The sequence below is a fragment of the Anthonomus grandis genome, chromosome 18, assembly GCF_022605725.1.
Source record: "Anthonomus grandis grandis chromosome 18, icAntGran1.3, whole genome shotgun sequence".
In the NCBI taxonomy this organism is placed as follows: Eukaryota; Metazoa; Arthropoda; class Insecta; order Coleoptera; family Curculionidae; genus Anthonomus; species Anthonomus grandis.
In genome coordinates, this window is record NC_065563.1 from 12423556 (window position 1) to 12440928 (window position 17373).

General features: G+C 38.2%; 1 protein-coding gene and 2 long non-coding RNA genes across 13 annotated transcripts in view; 1 reads left to right on the forward strand and 2 right to left on the reverse strand.

The window, feature by feature from the left end:
- Positions 1 to 17373, forward strand: part of LOC126746762 (TATA-binding protein-associated factor 172) — a 138169-nt gene that overhangs the window by 38044 nt on the left and 82752 nt on the right. For 6 of the 10 annotated variants that reach the window (XM_050455102.1, XM_050455106.1, XM_050455109.1 and 3 more), the window contains exons 9-13: positions 4739 to 4839; positions 4908 to 5225; positions 10274 to 10505; positions 10563 to 10775; positions 11037 to 11414. In XM_050455102.1, the coding sequence (XP_050311059.1) occupies positions 4739 to 4839; positions 4908 to 5225; positions 10274 to 10505; positions 10563 to 10775; positions 11037 to 11414 (1242 nt within the window). The remainder of the gene's footprint in view (positions 1 to 4738; positions 4840 to 4907; positions 5226 to 10273; positions 10506 to 10562; positions 10776 to 11036; positions 11415 to 17373) is intronic. The other 4 variants (XM_050455101.1, XM_050455105.1, XM_050455107.1 and 1 more) reach the window with 3 other exon arrangements.
- LOC126746802 (uncharacterized) lies at positions 6061 to 7187 on the reverse strand. Its single transcript, XR_007663982.1, has 3 exons — positions 7156 to 7187; positions 6293 to 6968; positions 6061 to 6233 (listed from the first exon to the last, which is right to left on the reverse strand). It is a non-coding gene; the product is annotated as an uncharacterized LOC126746802 (long non-coding RNA).
- Positions 8150 to 9698, reverse strand: LOC126746801 (uncharacterized). Of its 2 annotated transcripts, none has more exons than XR_007663981.1 (4): positions 9203 to 9698; positions 8899 to 9069; positions 8564 to 8787; positions 8150 to 8510 (listed from the first exon to the last, which is right to left on the reverse strand). It is a non-coding gene; the product is annotated as an uncharacterized LOC126746801 (long non-coding RNA). The 2 variants fall into 2 exon arrangements; XR_007663979.1 differs by having other exon boundaries at positions 9141 to 9698.

Consider the following 17373-nt stretch of genomic DNA (forward strand, 5'->3'; position numbering starts at 1 on the left):
TCCCAATCTTTGGTGGTCGATATCTCGGCTTCTATGGGAGTTATCTGGAAAATTCCAACGGTTTTGTCTTAGTTTCGTCATTCTGAATCCAACGAGACCATCCGCAAGGTCGTAGCTCTTATAGAAGCTGAGATATCGCATTTTTGGCCTCAAAAACGAGGTCGAAAAATGACTTTTTCAGAATTTTCAAAGTGCTCTCATTCAGTTAGTTCTGCTCGAATCCTGTTATAACCCGGTGTTTTCGTAATGTAGGTGATCCAAAGAAGGCGTTGGTATAGTTAGTTCGATTTCGACAAAAATCAATTTTTGGTGAAAAAATCGATACGGGGGGGTATACCCGCGAAAAATGAAAAATCCCAAACTTTGGTGGTCGATATCTCGGCTTCTATGGGGAATATCTGGAAAATTCCAACGGTTTTGTCTTAGTTTCGTCATTCTGAATCCAACGAGACCATCCGCAAGGTCGTAGCTCTTATAGAAGCTGAGATATCGCATTTTTGGAGCCCATTTTTGGCCTCAAAAACGAGGTCGAAAAATGACTTTTTCAGAATTTTCAAAGTGCTCTCATTCAGTTAGTTCTGCTCGAATCCTGTTATAACCCGGTGTTTTCGTAATGTAGGTGATCCAAAGAAGGCGTTGGTATAGTTAGTTCGATTTCGACAAAAATCAATTTTTGGTGAAAAAATCGATACGGGGGGGGTATACCCGAAAAATGAAAAATCCCAATCTTTGGTGGTCGATATCTCGGCTTCTATGGGAGTCATCTGGAAAATTCCAACGGTTTTGTCTTAGTTTCGTCATTCTGAATCCAACGAGACCATCCGCAAGGTCGTAGCTCTTATAGAAGCTGAGATATCGCATTTTTGGCCTCAAAAAACGAGGTCGAAAAATGACTTTTTCAGAATTTTCAAAGTGCTCTCATTCAGTTAGTTCTGCTCGAATCCTGTTATAACCCGGTGTTTTCGTAATGTAGGTGATCCAAAGAAGGCGTTGGTATAGTTAGTTCGATTTCGACAAAAATCAATTTTTGGTGAAAAAATCGATACGGGGGGGTATACCCGCGAAAAATGAAAAATCCCAAACTTTGGTGGTCGATATCTCGGCTTCTATGGGGAATATCTGGAAAATTCCAACGGTTTTGTCTTAGTTTCGTCATTCTGAATCCAACGAGACCATCCGCAAGGTCGTAGCTCTTATAGAAGCTGAGATATCGCATTTTTGGAGCCCATTTTTGGCCTCAAAAACGAGGTCGAAAAATGACTTTTTCAGAATTTTCAAAGTGCTCTCATTCAGTTAGTTCTGCTCGAATCCTGTTATAACCCGGTGTTTTCGTAATGTAGGTGATCCAAAGAAGGCGTTGGTATAGTTAGTTCGATTTCGACAAAAATCAATTTTTGGTGAAAAAATCGATACGGGGGGGGTATACCCGAAAAATGAAAAAACCCAAACTTTGGAGGTCGATATCTCGGCTTCTATGGGGAATGTCTGGAAAATTCCAACGGTTTTGTCTTAGTTTCGTCATTCTGAATCCAACGAGACCATCCGCAAGGTCGTAGCTCTTATAGAAGCTGAGATATCGCATTTTTGGAGCCCATTTTTGGCCTCAAAAACGAGGTCGAAAAATGACTTTTTCAGAATTTTCAAAGTGCTCTCATTCAGTTAGTTCTGCTCGAATCCTGTTATAACCCGGTGTTTTCGTAATGTAGGTGATCCAAAGAAGGCGTTGGTATAGTTAATTCGATTTCGACAAAAATATACCCGAAAAATGAAAAATCCCAAACTTTGGTGGTCGATATCTCGGCTTCTATGGGGAATATCTGGAAAATTCCAACGGTTTTGTCTTAGTTTCGTCATTCTGAATCCAACGAGACCATCCGCAAGGTCGTAGCTCTTATAGAAGCTGAGATATCGCATTTTTGGAGCCCATTTTTGGCCTCAAAAACGAGGTCGAAAAATGACTTTTTCAGAATTTTCAAAGTGCTCTCATTCAGTTAGTTCTGCTCGAATCCTGTTATAACCCGGTGTTTTCGTAATGTAGGTGATCCAAAGAAGGCGTTGGTATAGTTAGTTCGATTTCGACAAAAATCAATTTTTGGTGAAAAAATCGATACGGGGGGGTATACCCGAAAAATGAAAAAACCCAAACTTTGGAGGTCGATATCTCGGCTTCTATGGGGAATGTCTGGAAAATTCCAACGGTTTTGTCTTAGTTTCGTCATTCTGAATCCAACGAGACCATCCGCAAGGTCGTAGCTCTTATAGAAGCTGAGATATCGCATTTTTGGAGCCCATTTTTGGCCTCAAAAACGAGGTCGAAAAATGACTTTTTCAGAATTTTCAAAGTGCTCTCATTCGGTTAGTTCTGCTCGAATCCTGTTATAACCCGGTGTTTTCGTAATGTAGGTGATCTAAAGAAGGCGTTGGTATAGTTAGTTCGATTTCGACAAAAATCAATTTTTGGTGAAAAAATCGATACGGGGGGGTATACCCGCGAAAAATGAAAAATCCCAAACTTTGGTGGTCGATATCTCGGCTTCTATGGGGAATATCTGGAAAATTCCAACGGTTTTGTCTTAGTTTCGTCATTCTGAATCCAACGAGACCATCCGCAAGGTCGTAGCTCTTATAGAAGCTGAGATATCGCATTTTTGGAGCCCATTTTTGGCCTCAAAAACGAGGTCGAAAAATGACTTTTTCAGAATTTTCAAAGTGCTCTCATTCGGTTAGTTCTGCTCGAATCCTGTTATAACCCGGTGTTTTCGTAATGTAGGTGATCCAAAGAAGGCGTTGGTATAGTTAGTTCGATTTCGACAAAAATCAATTTTTGGTGAAAAAATCGATACGGGGGGGTATACCCGAAAAATGAAAAATCCCAAACTTTGGTGGTCGATATCTCGGCTTCTATGGGGAATATCTGGAAAATTCCAACGGTTTTGTCTTAGTTTCGTCATTCTGAATCCAACGAGACCATCCGCAAGGTCGTAGCTCTTCTAGTAGCTGAGATATCGCATTTTTGGAGCCCATTTTTGGCCTCAAAAACGAGGTCGAAAAATGACTTTTTCAGAATTTTCAAAGTGCTCTCATTCAGTTAGTTCTGCTCGAATCCTGTTATAACCCGGTGTTTTCGTAATGTAGGTGATCCAAAGAAGGCGTTGGTATAGTTAGTTCGATTTCGACAAAAATCAATTTTTGGTGAAAAAATCGATACGGGGGGGTATACCCGAAAAATGAAAAAACCCAAACTTTGGAGGTCGATATCTCGGCTTCTATGGGGAATATCTAGAAAATTCCAACGGTTTTGTCTTAGTTTCGTCATTCTGAATCCAACGAGACCATCCGCAAGGTCGTAGCTCTTATAGAAGCTGAGATATCGCATTTTTGGAGCCCATTTTTGGCCTCAAAAACGAGGTCGAAAAATGACTTTTTCAGAATTTTCAAAGTGCTCTCATTCAGTTAGTTCTGCTCGAATCCTGTTATAACCCGGTGTTTTCGTAATGTAGGTGGTCCAAAGAAGGCGTTGGTATAGTTAGTTCGATTTCGACAAAAATCAATTTTTGGTGAAAAAATCGATACGGGGGGGTATACCCGAAAAATGAAAAATCCCAAACTTTGGTGGTCGATATCTCGGCTTCTATGGGGAATATCTGGAAAATTCCAACGGTTTTGTCTTAGTTTCGTCATTCTGAATCCAACGAGACCATCCGCAAGGTCGTAGCTCTTATAGAAGCTGAGATATCGCATTTTTGGAGCCCATTTTTGGCCTCAAAAACGAGGTCGAAAAATGACTTTTTCCCAATTTTCAAAGTGCTCTCATTCAGTTAGTTCTGCTCGGATCCCGTTATAACCCGGTGTTTTCGTAATGTAGGTGATCCAAAGAAGGCGTTGGTATAGTTAGTTCGATTTCGACAAAAATCAATTTTTGGTGAAAAAATCGATACGGGGGGGTATACCCGAAAAATGAAAAATCCCAAACTTTGGTGGTCGATATCTGGGCTTCTATGGGGAATATCTAGAAAATTCCAACGGTTTTGTCTTAGTTTCGTCATTCTGAATCCAACGAGACCATCCGCAAGGTCGTAGCTCTTCTAGTAGCTGAGATATCGCATTTTTGGAGCCCATTTTTGGCCTCAAAAACGAGGTCGAAAAATGACTTTTTCAGAATTTTCAAAGTGCTCTCATTCAGTTAGTTCTGCTCGAATCCTGTTATAACCCGGTGTTTTCGTAATGTAGGTGGTCCAAAGAAGGCGTTGGTATAGTTAGTTCGATTTCGACAAAAATCAATTTTTGGTGAAAAAATCGATACGGGGGGGTATACCCGAAAAATGAAAAAACCCAAACTTTGGAGGTCGATAACTCGGCTTCTATGGGAGTTATCTGGAAAATTCCAACGGTTTTGTCTTAGTTTCGTCATTCTGAATCCAACGAGACCATCCGCAAGGTCGTAGCTCTTATAGAAGCTGAGATATCGCATTTTTGGAGCCCATTTTGGGCCTCAAAAACGAGGTCGAAAAATGACTTTTTCCGAATTTTCAAAGTGCTCTCATTCGGTTAGTTCTGCTCGGATCCCGTTATAACCCGGTGTTTTCGTAATGTAGGTGATCTAATGAAGGCTTTGGTATAGTTAGATTCGAAGTGCCTCTGTTATGGGTAGTTTTAATTGAACACAGTATTTTTTTGCGTGTTTTTGAGTATTTTTAGAATTTGGCAACAATGGTTACACTCTCATTTCTATCCGCAGGCCTGTCGGATATGAACGATGACGTCAGCGCGGTGGCCGCCTCCTCACTTATCCCCGTAGCGCCGAAATTGACCGCTTTAGTGCTCAACTCGCTGCCGCAGGTAATCAATCTACCAATAAACGTTTTATGAAGGAATCGTTAAATAAAACAGAGCGACACATTTTCCAGGTAGTAAATAAACTGTGGGACTTACTGTCGGAACAGGACGAGCTGGCCGCGGCCTGTAACAGTTTCATGGGCCTGCTGGCGGCCATTTTGAATTTGCCGGAGGCGCGAGCGCTGTTGCCGGCGCGGCCTCCGAACGACGCGGTGCCCCGCCTGTGGCCCTTTTTGTCCCACTCGACGTCGTCGGTGCGCAAAGCGACTCTGGCAACGTTGCGCACCTTAACCGCCGACGCCGGCGCGACGGCGACGTGGGAGGCTCAACTGTTGCAGGACGCCATGCGTCACGTCTTTCAGCGGGTCCTCGTCGAACCCGTTGTGGAAGTAAGTGTGGTTATAGTATAGTAAGGTAAATCTAGTAAATTTGTGACGAAGAATTACCTACACACTCTTTTTTTTTTGCGGAAATCGTTAAAAGAACAAAGAAAAAGGTTAACTTGAAATTTGTGACCTCGACGCGTACGAGAATGGTCGGTGACATCATTTTCTACAACTGTTCTCATTGAGTCCACTACTAACGTCTGGCGACAGAACAGTCGATGACCAATCACGTAGCTGTATCGCACACAGAGGCTTGACGTATGTCTATTGGTCGTAAATTTAGCGGCAAATTTAAAGACCCCTGTTCCTATTAATATGATAAATCTCGTGTTTCAGGTCCGTTTCGAACATTTCGGTTGTGGCTTTTTGCCTTTTTCATTGAATTAGAATAGTTTGAATGAAAATTTAATAGGAATTAAGTTACATTATAATAAAATGTAACCTTTTTTACCAGATCTAATAATGCACAAGATTAATAGTAATAATTAGGGTAGGTGTATGTATAGTTTGTTTGGAATTTAAATTCTTTAGAGATGTCAGATGAGGTGCTGTGATAATTTTTGCTAGAGCAGAAGGCTAGGGAAGTAATTATCTTAAAAAGAATATTTTGTTTACCTTTACATTTTTATTTAAAAAATGATTACATTAATAAAAGCATTATGATCCAGATGTGATCTCTAGTTTTAATGAAGTTTTGTAAATTGGGTACCTAAGTACAGTTCTGAATATTTTAAGTGACTACGGGAGCGGCAACGGGAGCTGAAAAGTTTATAAATCGCGCTCTGTATTTGTAATACTTTTTAAAAATGAACAAAAAAAAATCCATTGAAAAAAAGTGCAATTTTGTCAGATTTAATTTAATCAAAAAGTTACATAAAGTGTGTGTGTGTAGTAAATCATTTATTCTCTTGCAACTCTTTGAATCTTGAGCATATTTCTGTAATTTCTTCTTGTGAAGGCTTTGCCAGTTTGGGAGCCATCGGCTTTTTCTTTAGTTTTGTAGAAAAGAACCTATAAAATGTTAAATATAAGTGATAAGTAATTCTGTATTTTTTATAACTAAAACCCACCGAGGTTGTGTAGTGATTTTCTTGTTAGCAGGACAAACTTTGTGTTTACTAGATTCTGTTATTAGAGCTGATGATTCTTGACTATTTATCATATTATGCTTAACTGATGTTAGGAGGCCACTAATTTTTCTTAACGCAGCATCATCAACTGATGGCCAGTCAAAAGTAGACATAAAACTGATATCTTCCCTTATTTTCTTGATGGTTTCAGAACTATTACATTGTTTTAAACTAAGAAGGTGGCTTTGCAGTTCATCATTATTGTTTGTTGTATTATCATGATGAGTTATCTTCATTGGGCTATTATTACAAGTTTAGCTCATGCACAATTTATGTATATGTTTGCACATGTTGTGTATTACGTAATCCATACAGTTACAGGTGTAAGAATGAACACATGACATACATGAAGAACATTTTAAATTGCACTGATGATCACCTAATTCATTCAATTTCACAAGATAGAAATTATTTCCAGATTGAATTTTCCAACCATCTTCAACACTTATTATATGTATATTATCTGCTTTTACTGCTGCAATATGACTTTTGTTAATTTTGCTGATTTTGTGTGTTATTTTTCCTTTTTCCAGCTTTATAATCCTACCGAATTGCTTGTCTCTGATATACTTTAATAGTACATGCACAGTTTTGTCCAATCTCCTGCAAGTTGTCCCTAAAAGAAATTGTGTTTAACAAGACACTTATCAGTTAATACTAATAACTGTTGAGTACAACTTTATGTAATTAAAATTCAACAGTTCTTTAAATAAAGTGGATCAGACCGCAACCTTTGTTTCCTAACTATTCGTTCCACTGAGAGATGGACTACTTCACGAAAATTAATACTAATACATTTTTACCTTTTAGATATATGTATTTCAGCACTTTGTGCTGAAATACATATATCTATTTCTAAGCCAGCTTGGAAACACATAGCCCATGTTGAGGATCTTCTTGCATAATTGACCAGGAAGTATTCACCAAAAACTTTTAGATCTTGATCCATTTGTAACATTTCAATAAAGCTTCCTAATGATGCTTTAAAATTATTTGCATTTGGTTCTTGCCGAAGGAAACACAACATCTTATAAACCTTGAAATAACAATCAGAATGAGACTAAAAATTATCCCGTTAAATTATTTTTGGCAACGAGAAAACATGGACCATATATTATACCTCAATTTGTTTTGATTTATCTTTAATTAATGATATTTTGGAACGCCAAGCTCTGTCGATATGCCATATGCATAAAAGCTTTTTGGTATCAGAAACATCCATTACAGAACTCCATGCAGCAAAATATTGCTCGGCATCGTCACTCATAAATGTAGTTGCTCTTATATTTCCTATGCTACTTTTTAAAGCCAAAATAAAATATTTTAATACTACATAATCCTCCCTATTAGCAAACAAAAATCCAACAGGAAAGCCTTCACCATAATCATCGACCACCAAAACAGTAATTAAATTAAAATCATAAGGATTAGTTCCATGCGTTGCATCCATACAAATAATGCCTCCAGACCCAAATTTTTGTAGCATCTGACCTTGGCATCTTGTCATGATTCCCAACAAAAAATCCTCTTTTTTTAAAGACAATCCTGAGTCCAATTCTCCTTGCTTCTTATATAAAATTACAGGATTTTTTTCTGATTTTTGCATTTCATCAACCCACATGGCAATGCTTATGGCATCATTGGCATCCTTTATGGATGTATCATGTAAGTCATTCTTAGTGGTCAAGTGAATCCTTTCAAAAGTTTCATCCACACTTTCCCGAATATTATTTAATATTTGTGTGTAAGGAATGTCTAAAAATAAATAAACATAAACATCACTTAGGTTTAATTAAGTTTTAGATAATATTTTAATTACCTTGTATCAATTGTTGTGCTATCTTATTTTTATCATTTATGGATAATGAAATATAGGCCATTTTTTTTTCATGCCCATAATGATTTTTAAAATAGGTTACTTTTACACCTTGAGAAATATGCTTAATTATCAGGGCTGAAGTACAGGAAGCATTAATTTTGCATGAGCCTTGCCCTTTTAGGGCACGTTTCCTTTTTGCTGCTGCCAAAACTTTCCTTTTACCAGTTCGATTACAATAGTAATAAATAGGTGCACCTTGTCTATTTTTTTTAATACCACATGCTTTTACCCATACTGCCACACATTTGCTTTCCTCCTGATTTTTCCATTTTTTAAATTCTATAAAAAATAATTTAAGGAATATATATATATATCAGAATATATATACAAACCTTCAATGCTTTCAAACTGTAGTACTTCCACTTCTTGCAAAATATTATGTTTCAACTCTAAATGATAACGAAGGCTTTTTAATCTAGTACAGTTAAAATGGCACATTTCTTCCAAGCATCTTAATTGATTTAACTTTTTTTTCCATTATTTCTTTGTTTTTTCTGATGTTTTTTCATATGTTTTTGTGTAGCTGATGATGTTTTATCCTGTAAGCAGCCATATTCTAAAAAAAAACATTATCTTAAGTATAAAACATTATACTTAAGTCTTAATAAATAACATATAAAAAAATAATTTACCAAAAGAGCTTTTATTTGATTAAAAAAATTCAAACCTTGACTTTTGTTTCCACTTTCACGACCTTGGTTATTGCTCTGTAATAAAACTTCAACAATTTGATCTGGTTTTGGAATGAATTCCACATGTTTCACTGAAGTTTTGACAATTCCTAATAATACTTTATGCCCCTCATTTTTGTTTGAACAATTTTTTTTTTCTTCATTTCCTGAAAATTAATTTTTTATCAGATAATTAATATACCTTGTCACATTTAGACTGGTAAAGAAACACATTTACCAGTTTTATGGAAGCACTTTCAACTTCCATGATCCATGCTGGTCTGTATTAGGGTTACTAACCTTGACTTTCATGACTAACTTTAATGCTTTGCTTTTTGGTGGGTTTATCTTCTTCAATGTTTACATGTTGACTTTTTAAGTGCCTTCTGAGGCTAAAACCTGTGGCAAATTTTTTTGCACATAAATGACATTGGATATTGTTGTGAGTATTAGTTTCTTTATCATTCAATGGAACAACTTGTAAACTTACTTCAGTCGGTACTAGAATAAAATTTTATACATAGGCTCATACTTTTCTTTCAAATACTTACTACTCTCATTATAACTATGTTGGGCCTTTAAATGTCTTCTAAAATTCCATGCAGAAGAGAAGTGTTTTTGGCAAATATGACATGATAGATTTGTATTAATTTCCATCACGTAAAAACATAAATAATTTACCACAGAAGAATTAAATTAGATATCAATAAACGATCACACTTTCCGACTTAAATTTGCGATATATTTTTGAAGACAATGATCAATCAAAAGTTGCTTTCTATCTTCTCTCAATAATCAAAATAAAAATACTATGAAGAAACCTAACCTCTTTACTCGCGAAATGTCAAAACGGTCAAGAAGAAAACTCAATTTTAACCAATAACACACCATGGAAGCTCAAAGTGAATTCAAGGCTTCTGACTGGCTGATGTATGTTCTGTCGCCAGACGTTAGTGAGTCCACTTGCTGCGATGAAAATTACAAAAAGTAGATGGCGCCAAAGTACCCAAAAAAGTGAAGAAATTTATTTATTGCAACATTGTTAATGAAAAAGTTGTTCGTCTCAAAAAAACCTACGAAATTCATTTAATAAAATTTCTTGGTCGATAAACCGTTCCCTAGTTATAGCGTGTACAATTACTACCAATTTTGCTTTGTATGATAATTATTTACAGTAACTTGACTCTTAAGTCGGGTAGACTTGCACTAATCAATTCTGTGTCACAAAAACTTCTGGACGAATTGCTTTTGGGCCAAAAGGACAATAATTGTAGAACAACCGTAGACCCATCAAATGCTTCCTGTTTCATTCAAATATCTGCAGCAGTTCTTTCGCGTTTTGTTATAGTTAAACGTTCGTTATTTTTTAAGGTGAGAGAAGTGGCGGAAAACGTCTGGAACAATTTAGTGAAAAACTCCGGGCTAGTCGAGCTCCTGCACGCCGCCTGCCCCTTCATAACCGTCTGGCTGTTTTTGACCATGCAACCGACCAAAGTGCCGTTCGATCCCAATTATTTCATCCACGCGAAAACGCACCGGAAGAACGGCACCATCTTAGGAAACTTCGACCATGGACTCGGACATCCCAAGTACTACATTGGAGGTAAGGAAGTACCCGCTGCTGATGGTCCTTTTACTTATTGTGTGTCTGTCTCTTAAGGTACGGAAACGACTCCTTTAGCCACTAGGGAAGCGAACGCCGTGGAAGTGAGATGTATGGCCGCGCGTATGTTGGGTCTGCTCAGTTGCTACATAGTCAAACCCGCCCCTGGCATAGTTTACACGGAGGGCATCGAAAAACCCATAGACTGTTACGAAAAAGTCTTGTTAGTCCATTTGAACTCTAAGTCGGCCCTGCAAAGACTAGTCACTGGTAAGTTTGTTTGTAAGGTCTATATTACGGGAATTGTAGAGTGCCACGAGCTTTTTGTTTCATTTGATTATCTTTAGTAGTTTTTGAGGTTCAGTGTGCTCCAGGGCCCGATAATCCTAGCCCCACAGGAACATTCATAATTGAAAAACTTGTCGGCTAATCGCTTTTGGGCCAAAACAACTACTGTAGACCAATCAAATGCTTATTGTCTCATTCAAATATCTATAATAAGTTTCAAGATAATAAAATTTCACTCCTCAGGTTTGGTTATATCCGAGTGGGCGAAACTGAACACCGAGATCGAAGACTGTCCGGCGAACCTTAAGTTACGTTTACACCAGTGCCAAGACGAGTTGATTTACTTCGACGAAATCGCGCACGGGTTCACGCGTTTAGCGCAAGAAACGCGCGATTTCCTCGCCACCCTGAACCACTACAAGGTACCGCTGGAATATAACGAGGAGCCGTTAACGTTACCGTTAATCGAACGTTTAACGGGCCCGTCGACCGAACGGGTTTTGCTCAATGCCAAAATGAAAGCGAAAATGCTGGAGAGTCTACAGGATCGCAGACGGTCGATACAGAGCGCCGCCTTATCGACCGGTACCGAGCAGAGATGTCTTACGATCAGTACCAAGGGTGGGTAGATTTTATAATAATATTATGAAAATGTAAATACGTTAATTATTCTGCTAGTTTTTGTACAATTTTATTAGTATTCTGTAGTTAAAGTTGATTCGTAGGGTTTCTTTAGGGTTCTACTTACGTTTGGTTTATTATTTTCATCTATAGTGTTTAGTTTTTAGGTAGTTCATCTTGTATGAGAGCCCCATTTTGGCCCCAATTTAGGTTATTTAGGTTATATTATTGTAAATCCCTGTAGTTCTAATTTTCTAGAATTTGTATACTGCTTGCTTTGACTGTCAGTATTCTCATAAAATTATTGGTCTCTTTGGGCAAAAACAATGAAGATAATTCTAAATATTTCGAAACTGTTCCATCGGGTTTTAAAAAGGACGCGCTTCGTGACAAATCATTCAGTTTTAATTGTTTAGTCAGTTTTTACCATGGAAACACTTAAACGACAGTCAAGGCGAGTTAGGTTAGTGTTTTTGACGTTGACAATAAAAGTGTGATCCCGAATTTCGTTACAATTGGTGTCAGAAGTAAAGGATATTTGGAAGCTCATTTTAGTGGATGCCTTTAACAAGAAGTCAGGCCAAGATGGAGACCGAGAAATTGATGGAGCTGCTATTAAGGAAGTTTGACGAGCAAAAAGTAGAACAAGAAGAACGAGACCGTAAACAGAAGGAAGAACAAGAAGAACGAGACCGCAAACAAGAAGAGCGAGAGAAGAAACAGGAAGATTTACTAAAGACAATTAAATCTGACCTGAAGAAGGAAAATGAAGACCTGATAAGGACCATGAAAGATGACTTACTTAATTTAAAAAATAATCTTAAAAAGGAGCAGGAGGAACGAGACAGAAAACAAGAGGAACGAGTTTTACAACTTAAAGAAGATCTGGAGAAGAATCAGAAACAATTAATGACTAACTTTGAAGCAACAGTAGAAGAAGAATTGGGGCAAGTACAAAAAAAGATCCAAGAACTAGAGATAAAAGTAAAACGGACTCCTCTTCATCCCGATCCTGGAATGCAAACAATGATGAAAGTGAAGCCACCAAAATTCGACGGCAAAGAAGCTTGGAGTACCTATTTGAATCAATTTGAGGCCGCTGCTAGGGGAAATCGCTGGGATAACGAAGAAAAGGCAATCAATCTTAAGCTAAGCCTTAGAGGAGAAGCTACAGAAATATTAAGAATGGTGCCATCTGAGGATCAGCTCAATTTCGACGTACTGGTGCGTCGACCTTAGAGATGAGATACGGTGAAGCCCATCTACAACAAGTGTACCAGGCTCAATTGAAATCTAGAAGACAACAACCCGAGGAAGGACTCCAACAGTTTGAGGCCGATGTTGCTCGATTAGTAAATCTGGCTTACCCTTCAGCACCAACAGAGTTCCGAGAACAAATTTCTATAAATTGTTTTATTAACGGAGTTCGAGATCCAGATACTAATCACGCTCTAAGGATGGCGTATCATAAAAGTATTTCAGAAACTTTGGCCCATGGACTAGAGTATGAGGCAGCTTTTCAAGCAACTAGAAGGCAGATACGAATAAGACAAATCAGAACTTCGGAAAGTGATCTCGAAGACCGCCTAAAGCAGATTGAATCATTATTAGCGAGGAAACCTAAAAGACCATTGCAATGCTGGAATTGCAAAGAGGAGGGGCACCTTAAACGTCAATGCCCCAAGCCTTTAAGAGATCCAAGGAACCAGGAAAACTTCAACTAGTCAGCTTTATGGGGCGCAAGCTGACTGGGTGCTACCAAGCCCCACGTATAAGACTAAACCGGCTGCCACATCCTGGAGAGAGCTTGGTAGTACCGGGAAAAATATGCGGCCGTGAATGTGAGATGGTAGTGGATACAGGATCAAGTCATACTATCGTGAAGCCGAACATCGTAGCACACTGTAGGCTCTCAGCACCACCCAATTTAAATCTGGAGTCTGCAAATGGAAAAAGGATCCCGATTCTTGGATTACATGAAGCTACAGTTACAATTGGTTTAACAACATTCCAACAGCCAGTACTAGTGGTAGAAATCATGGATGATGTCATATTAGGATTAGATGTTATGAATGCTCAGCAGTTTAAAATGGATGTATATAACCGGATATTGACGACGAGAAATGAAGAGATTTTTATGCACCACCTATATGAAGATAAAGTAAATACCAGAGTCGTTAAGTTATTCAAGGATATTACCATACCAGCAAATTCAGAGGTGGTGATTAATGCTACAACTGGAGGAAAAGAGGGAGAAACTGTTTTGATTGAGCCCATGGAAAACTGCAAACTATATGGTAAAGGAATTTTTCCAGCCAAGATTTTATCTACGCAGAAGAAATCTACTGTTTTGGTTCGAATGGTAAATTTAAAAGGATATGATCAACACCTGAAACAAGGAGAGAACATTGGCGTATGCTCTGAAGTAGTGGCAGTCATGAAAAATGCTGATAGAAGTCGTTATTCAAACAGACCTTTTCCTGTATGTTTACAAAACCCATTTGAAGAATCTTCTGCCAATTTAACCATGGACCAGTGTAATAAATTGCGACGTCTTCTTGAAGAAAATCAAGATGTGTTTTCCTTGCACGATAAAGGCCTGGGAAGAACTGATTTGGTGCAGCATCGAATTAACACTGGAGACAATGTTCCGATTAAACAAGCACCTCGAAGAATTCCGATAGCTAAACAAGGAGAAGTTTCCTCAATGCTTCAAGAAATGAGGACACAAGGAGTGATAGAACCTTCTCAGAGTCCTTGGACATCTCCAGTTGTGCTAGTGAAGAAAAAGGATGGATCCACTAGATTTTGTGTAGACTATCGGCGACTGAATGATATTACCAAGAAAGACAGTTATCCCCTACCAAGAATTGACGACACCCTGGACACGCTATCAGGTTCACGATGGTTCTCAACACTCGATCTAAAGAGTGGATACTGGCAGGTAAAGATGCACCCAGAAGATAAGGAAAAGACCGCATTCTCGACTAGAACAGGACTTTGGCAGTTTACAGTAATGCCCTTTGGACTCTGCAATGCTCCAGCTACCTTTGAGAGACTTATGGACACAGTTTTACGTGGAATGACTTGGGAATCATGTTTAGTTTATCTGGATGACTTTATCATACTGGGGAAAACATTTGAAAGGTATTTGTTAAACTGCGAGAGGCCAACCTGAATCTAAGTCCTAAAAAATGTTGCTTATTTCAAAAAGAAGTTCGATACCTTGGCCATGTAATATCAGAAAAAGGTGTCAAGACTGATCCAGATAAAGTAGAGGCGATCGAAAAATGGCCACGACCCACTGACAAACACCAGCTAAGAAGCTTTCTGGGCCTTTGTACCTATTACAGAAGATTTGTAAGAAATTTCGCTAATCTTGCAAAGCCTCTACATAAGCTCACGAAGGACAAAGTGGTATTTAGTTGGTCAACAGACTGTGAAGAAGCATTTCAACGGTTAAAAAGAGCACTATGCACATCTCCAATTTTAACATATCCGATTCCTGGACAAACTTTTATTTTGGATACCGATGCGAGTAATGTTGGAATTGGGGCCGTTCTATCACAAAAATATGAAGATGGCGAGCAAGTGATAGCTTATTTCAGTAAAACGTTATCAAAACCAGAAAGAAACTATTGTGTCACTAGACGAGAGCTATTGTCAGCAGTAAAAGCTATTGAACATTTCCATAAATATTTGTATGGTCAACGATTTATCCTTAGAACCGACCATGCTTCGTTGAAATGGCTGTTTCAGTTTAAAAACCCCGAAGGACAAATAGCAAGGTGGCTTCAACGATTACAAGAGTATGACTTTACAATAGAACATAGGAAAGGCGCATATCACCAAAATGCCGATGCTTTATCGAGAAGACCCTGTATTGAAACATGTCAACATTGTTTTAAAAAGGAATCAAAACAGCATCCAGAGATATTTATTTGTAATCGTATTGGCCTTCACAGTTCTAAAGAGTGGGATGTAGCTAGTTTAATCCAAGATCAGTGTGATGACCCAGTATTTGGTCTTATTTACGAACTGAAATCTCGAGAAATTTCAAAACCAGAATGGAAAGACATTTCTGACAAATCTCCAGAACTTAAAGCTTATTGGTCTCAATGGAATTCATTGGTTATAAAAGATGAATTATTAAAAAGAGTCTGGGAGAGCGTAGATGGAAAAGAAAAGACATATCTGACAGTCCTTCCTCGAAAACGTATTCCGGAGGACATTTTGGAGTTAGTAAGACCTTGGCAAAAGTGAGAGAACGGTTTTACTGGCTGAACAGTCATCAAGATGTTGAACGCTGGTGCCGACAGTGTGAGCAGTGTTCGTCAAGCAAGGGTCCAAAAACCCGGACAAGAGGAAAGATGATGCAGTATCTTGTTGGTGCACCTTTTGAACAAATTGCCATAGACGTAGCAGGACTCTTTCCTACTAGTAGCTCCGGAAACCGATATGCTCTTGTTGCTATGGATTACTTTAGTAAGTGGCCCGAGGTTTATCCGATTCCAAACCAAGAAGCAACGACAGTAGCTGAAGTGCTGTTCCACAACTGGATTTGTCGATTTGGTGTACCCAGAGAGATACATTCAGACCAAGGAAGGAACTTTGAGTCACAAATATTCCAACAAGTATGCCAGTTGCTGGGAATCAATAAGACCCGTACAACCCCACTACACCCTCAGTCTGATGGAATGGTTGAAAGATTTAAGCGCACATTTGAAACCTATTTAAGGATGGTAGTAAACTCTAAGCAAACCGACTGGGATACCTGTATACAACCATTCCTATTGGCATATCGTTCTTCTATTCACAAGTCAACTGGAAAAAGCCCGGCAAAAGTTGTCTACGGTTGTTTACCTTTGGACATTATTACTGGAAGACCCCATAAGTCTGAAACCCTTGAGGAGTACGTCGACCATTTACAAGAGCGTTTACAAATTGTTCACGAACAAGCACGGGATAAACTTCATCTAGAAAGTAACAGAATGAAATCACGTTATGACATAAAGGCAAATTCTACCGGTTTTAATCCTGGGGATAAAGTCTGGTTATACAATCCACGGAGGACGAAGGGCAAGTCACCAAAGCTCCAGAAGGATTGGGAAGGTCCATTCAATGTGGTCGCCAGAATCAACGACGTGGTGTACCGTATCCAGCAACATTTGACAACGAAGATGAAAATTGTAAACATCGTGGGGCTAGCGCCCTATCATGACTCAGGTGATCCCATGTTTGATCGAAATGGGACGATCAAACTTGAGAGGAGAGCAGTATTATGAAAATGTAAATGCGTTAATTATTCTGCTAGTTTTTGTACAATTTTATTAGTATTCTGTAGTTAAAGTTGATTCGTAGGGTTTCTTTAGGGTTCTACTTACGTTTGGTTTATTATTTTCATCTATAGTGTTTAGTTTTTAGGTAGTTCATCTTGTTTGAGAGCCCCATTTTGGCCCCGATTTAGGTTATTTAGGTTATATTATTGTAAATCCCTGTAGTTCTAATTTTCTAGAATTTGTATACTTGCTTGCTTTGACTGTCAGTATTCTCATAAAATTATTGGTCTCTTTGGGCAAAAACAATGAAGATAATTCTAAATATTTCGAAACTGTTCCATCGGGTTTTAAAAAGGACGCGCTTCGTGACAAATCATTCAGTTTTAATTGTTTAGTCAGTTTTTACCTTGGAAACAATTAAACGACAGTCAAAGCGAGTTAGGTTAGTGTTTTTGGCGTTGACAATAAAAGTGTGTTCCCGAATTTCGTTACAATAATAATAATAAATCTTTTTATTGTTTCAAAACCTTGACATATACTAAATACATATGCATTTTAGATATTACTTACTTAGAGTATCTACTTGCTTGTTAAAAAAGATATAACTGAGTGAATTTTTGCGGATTATTGGCTTACCCCGGAACTGATGTCAATCCAAAATACCAATAGGTGCTAAAATG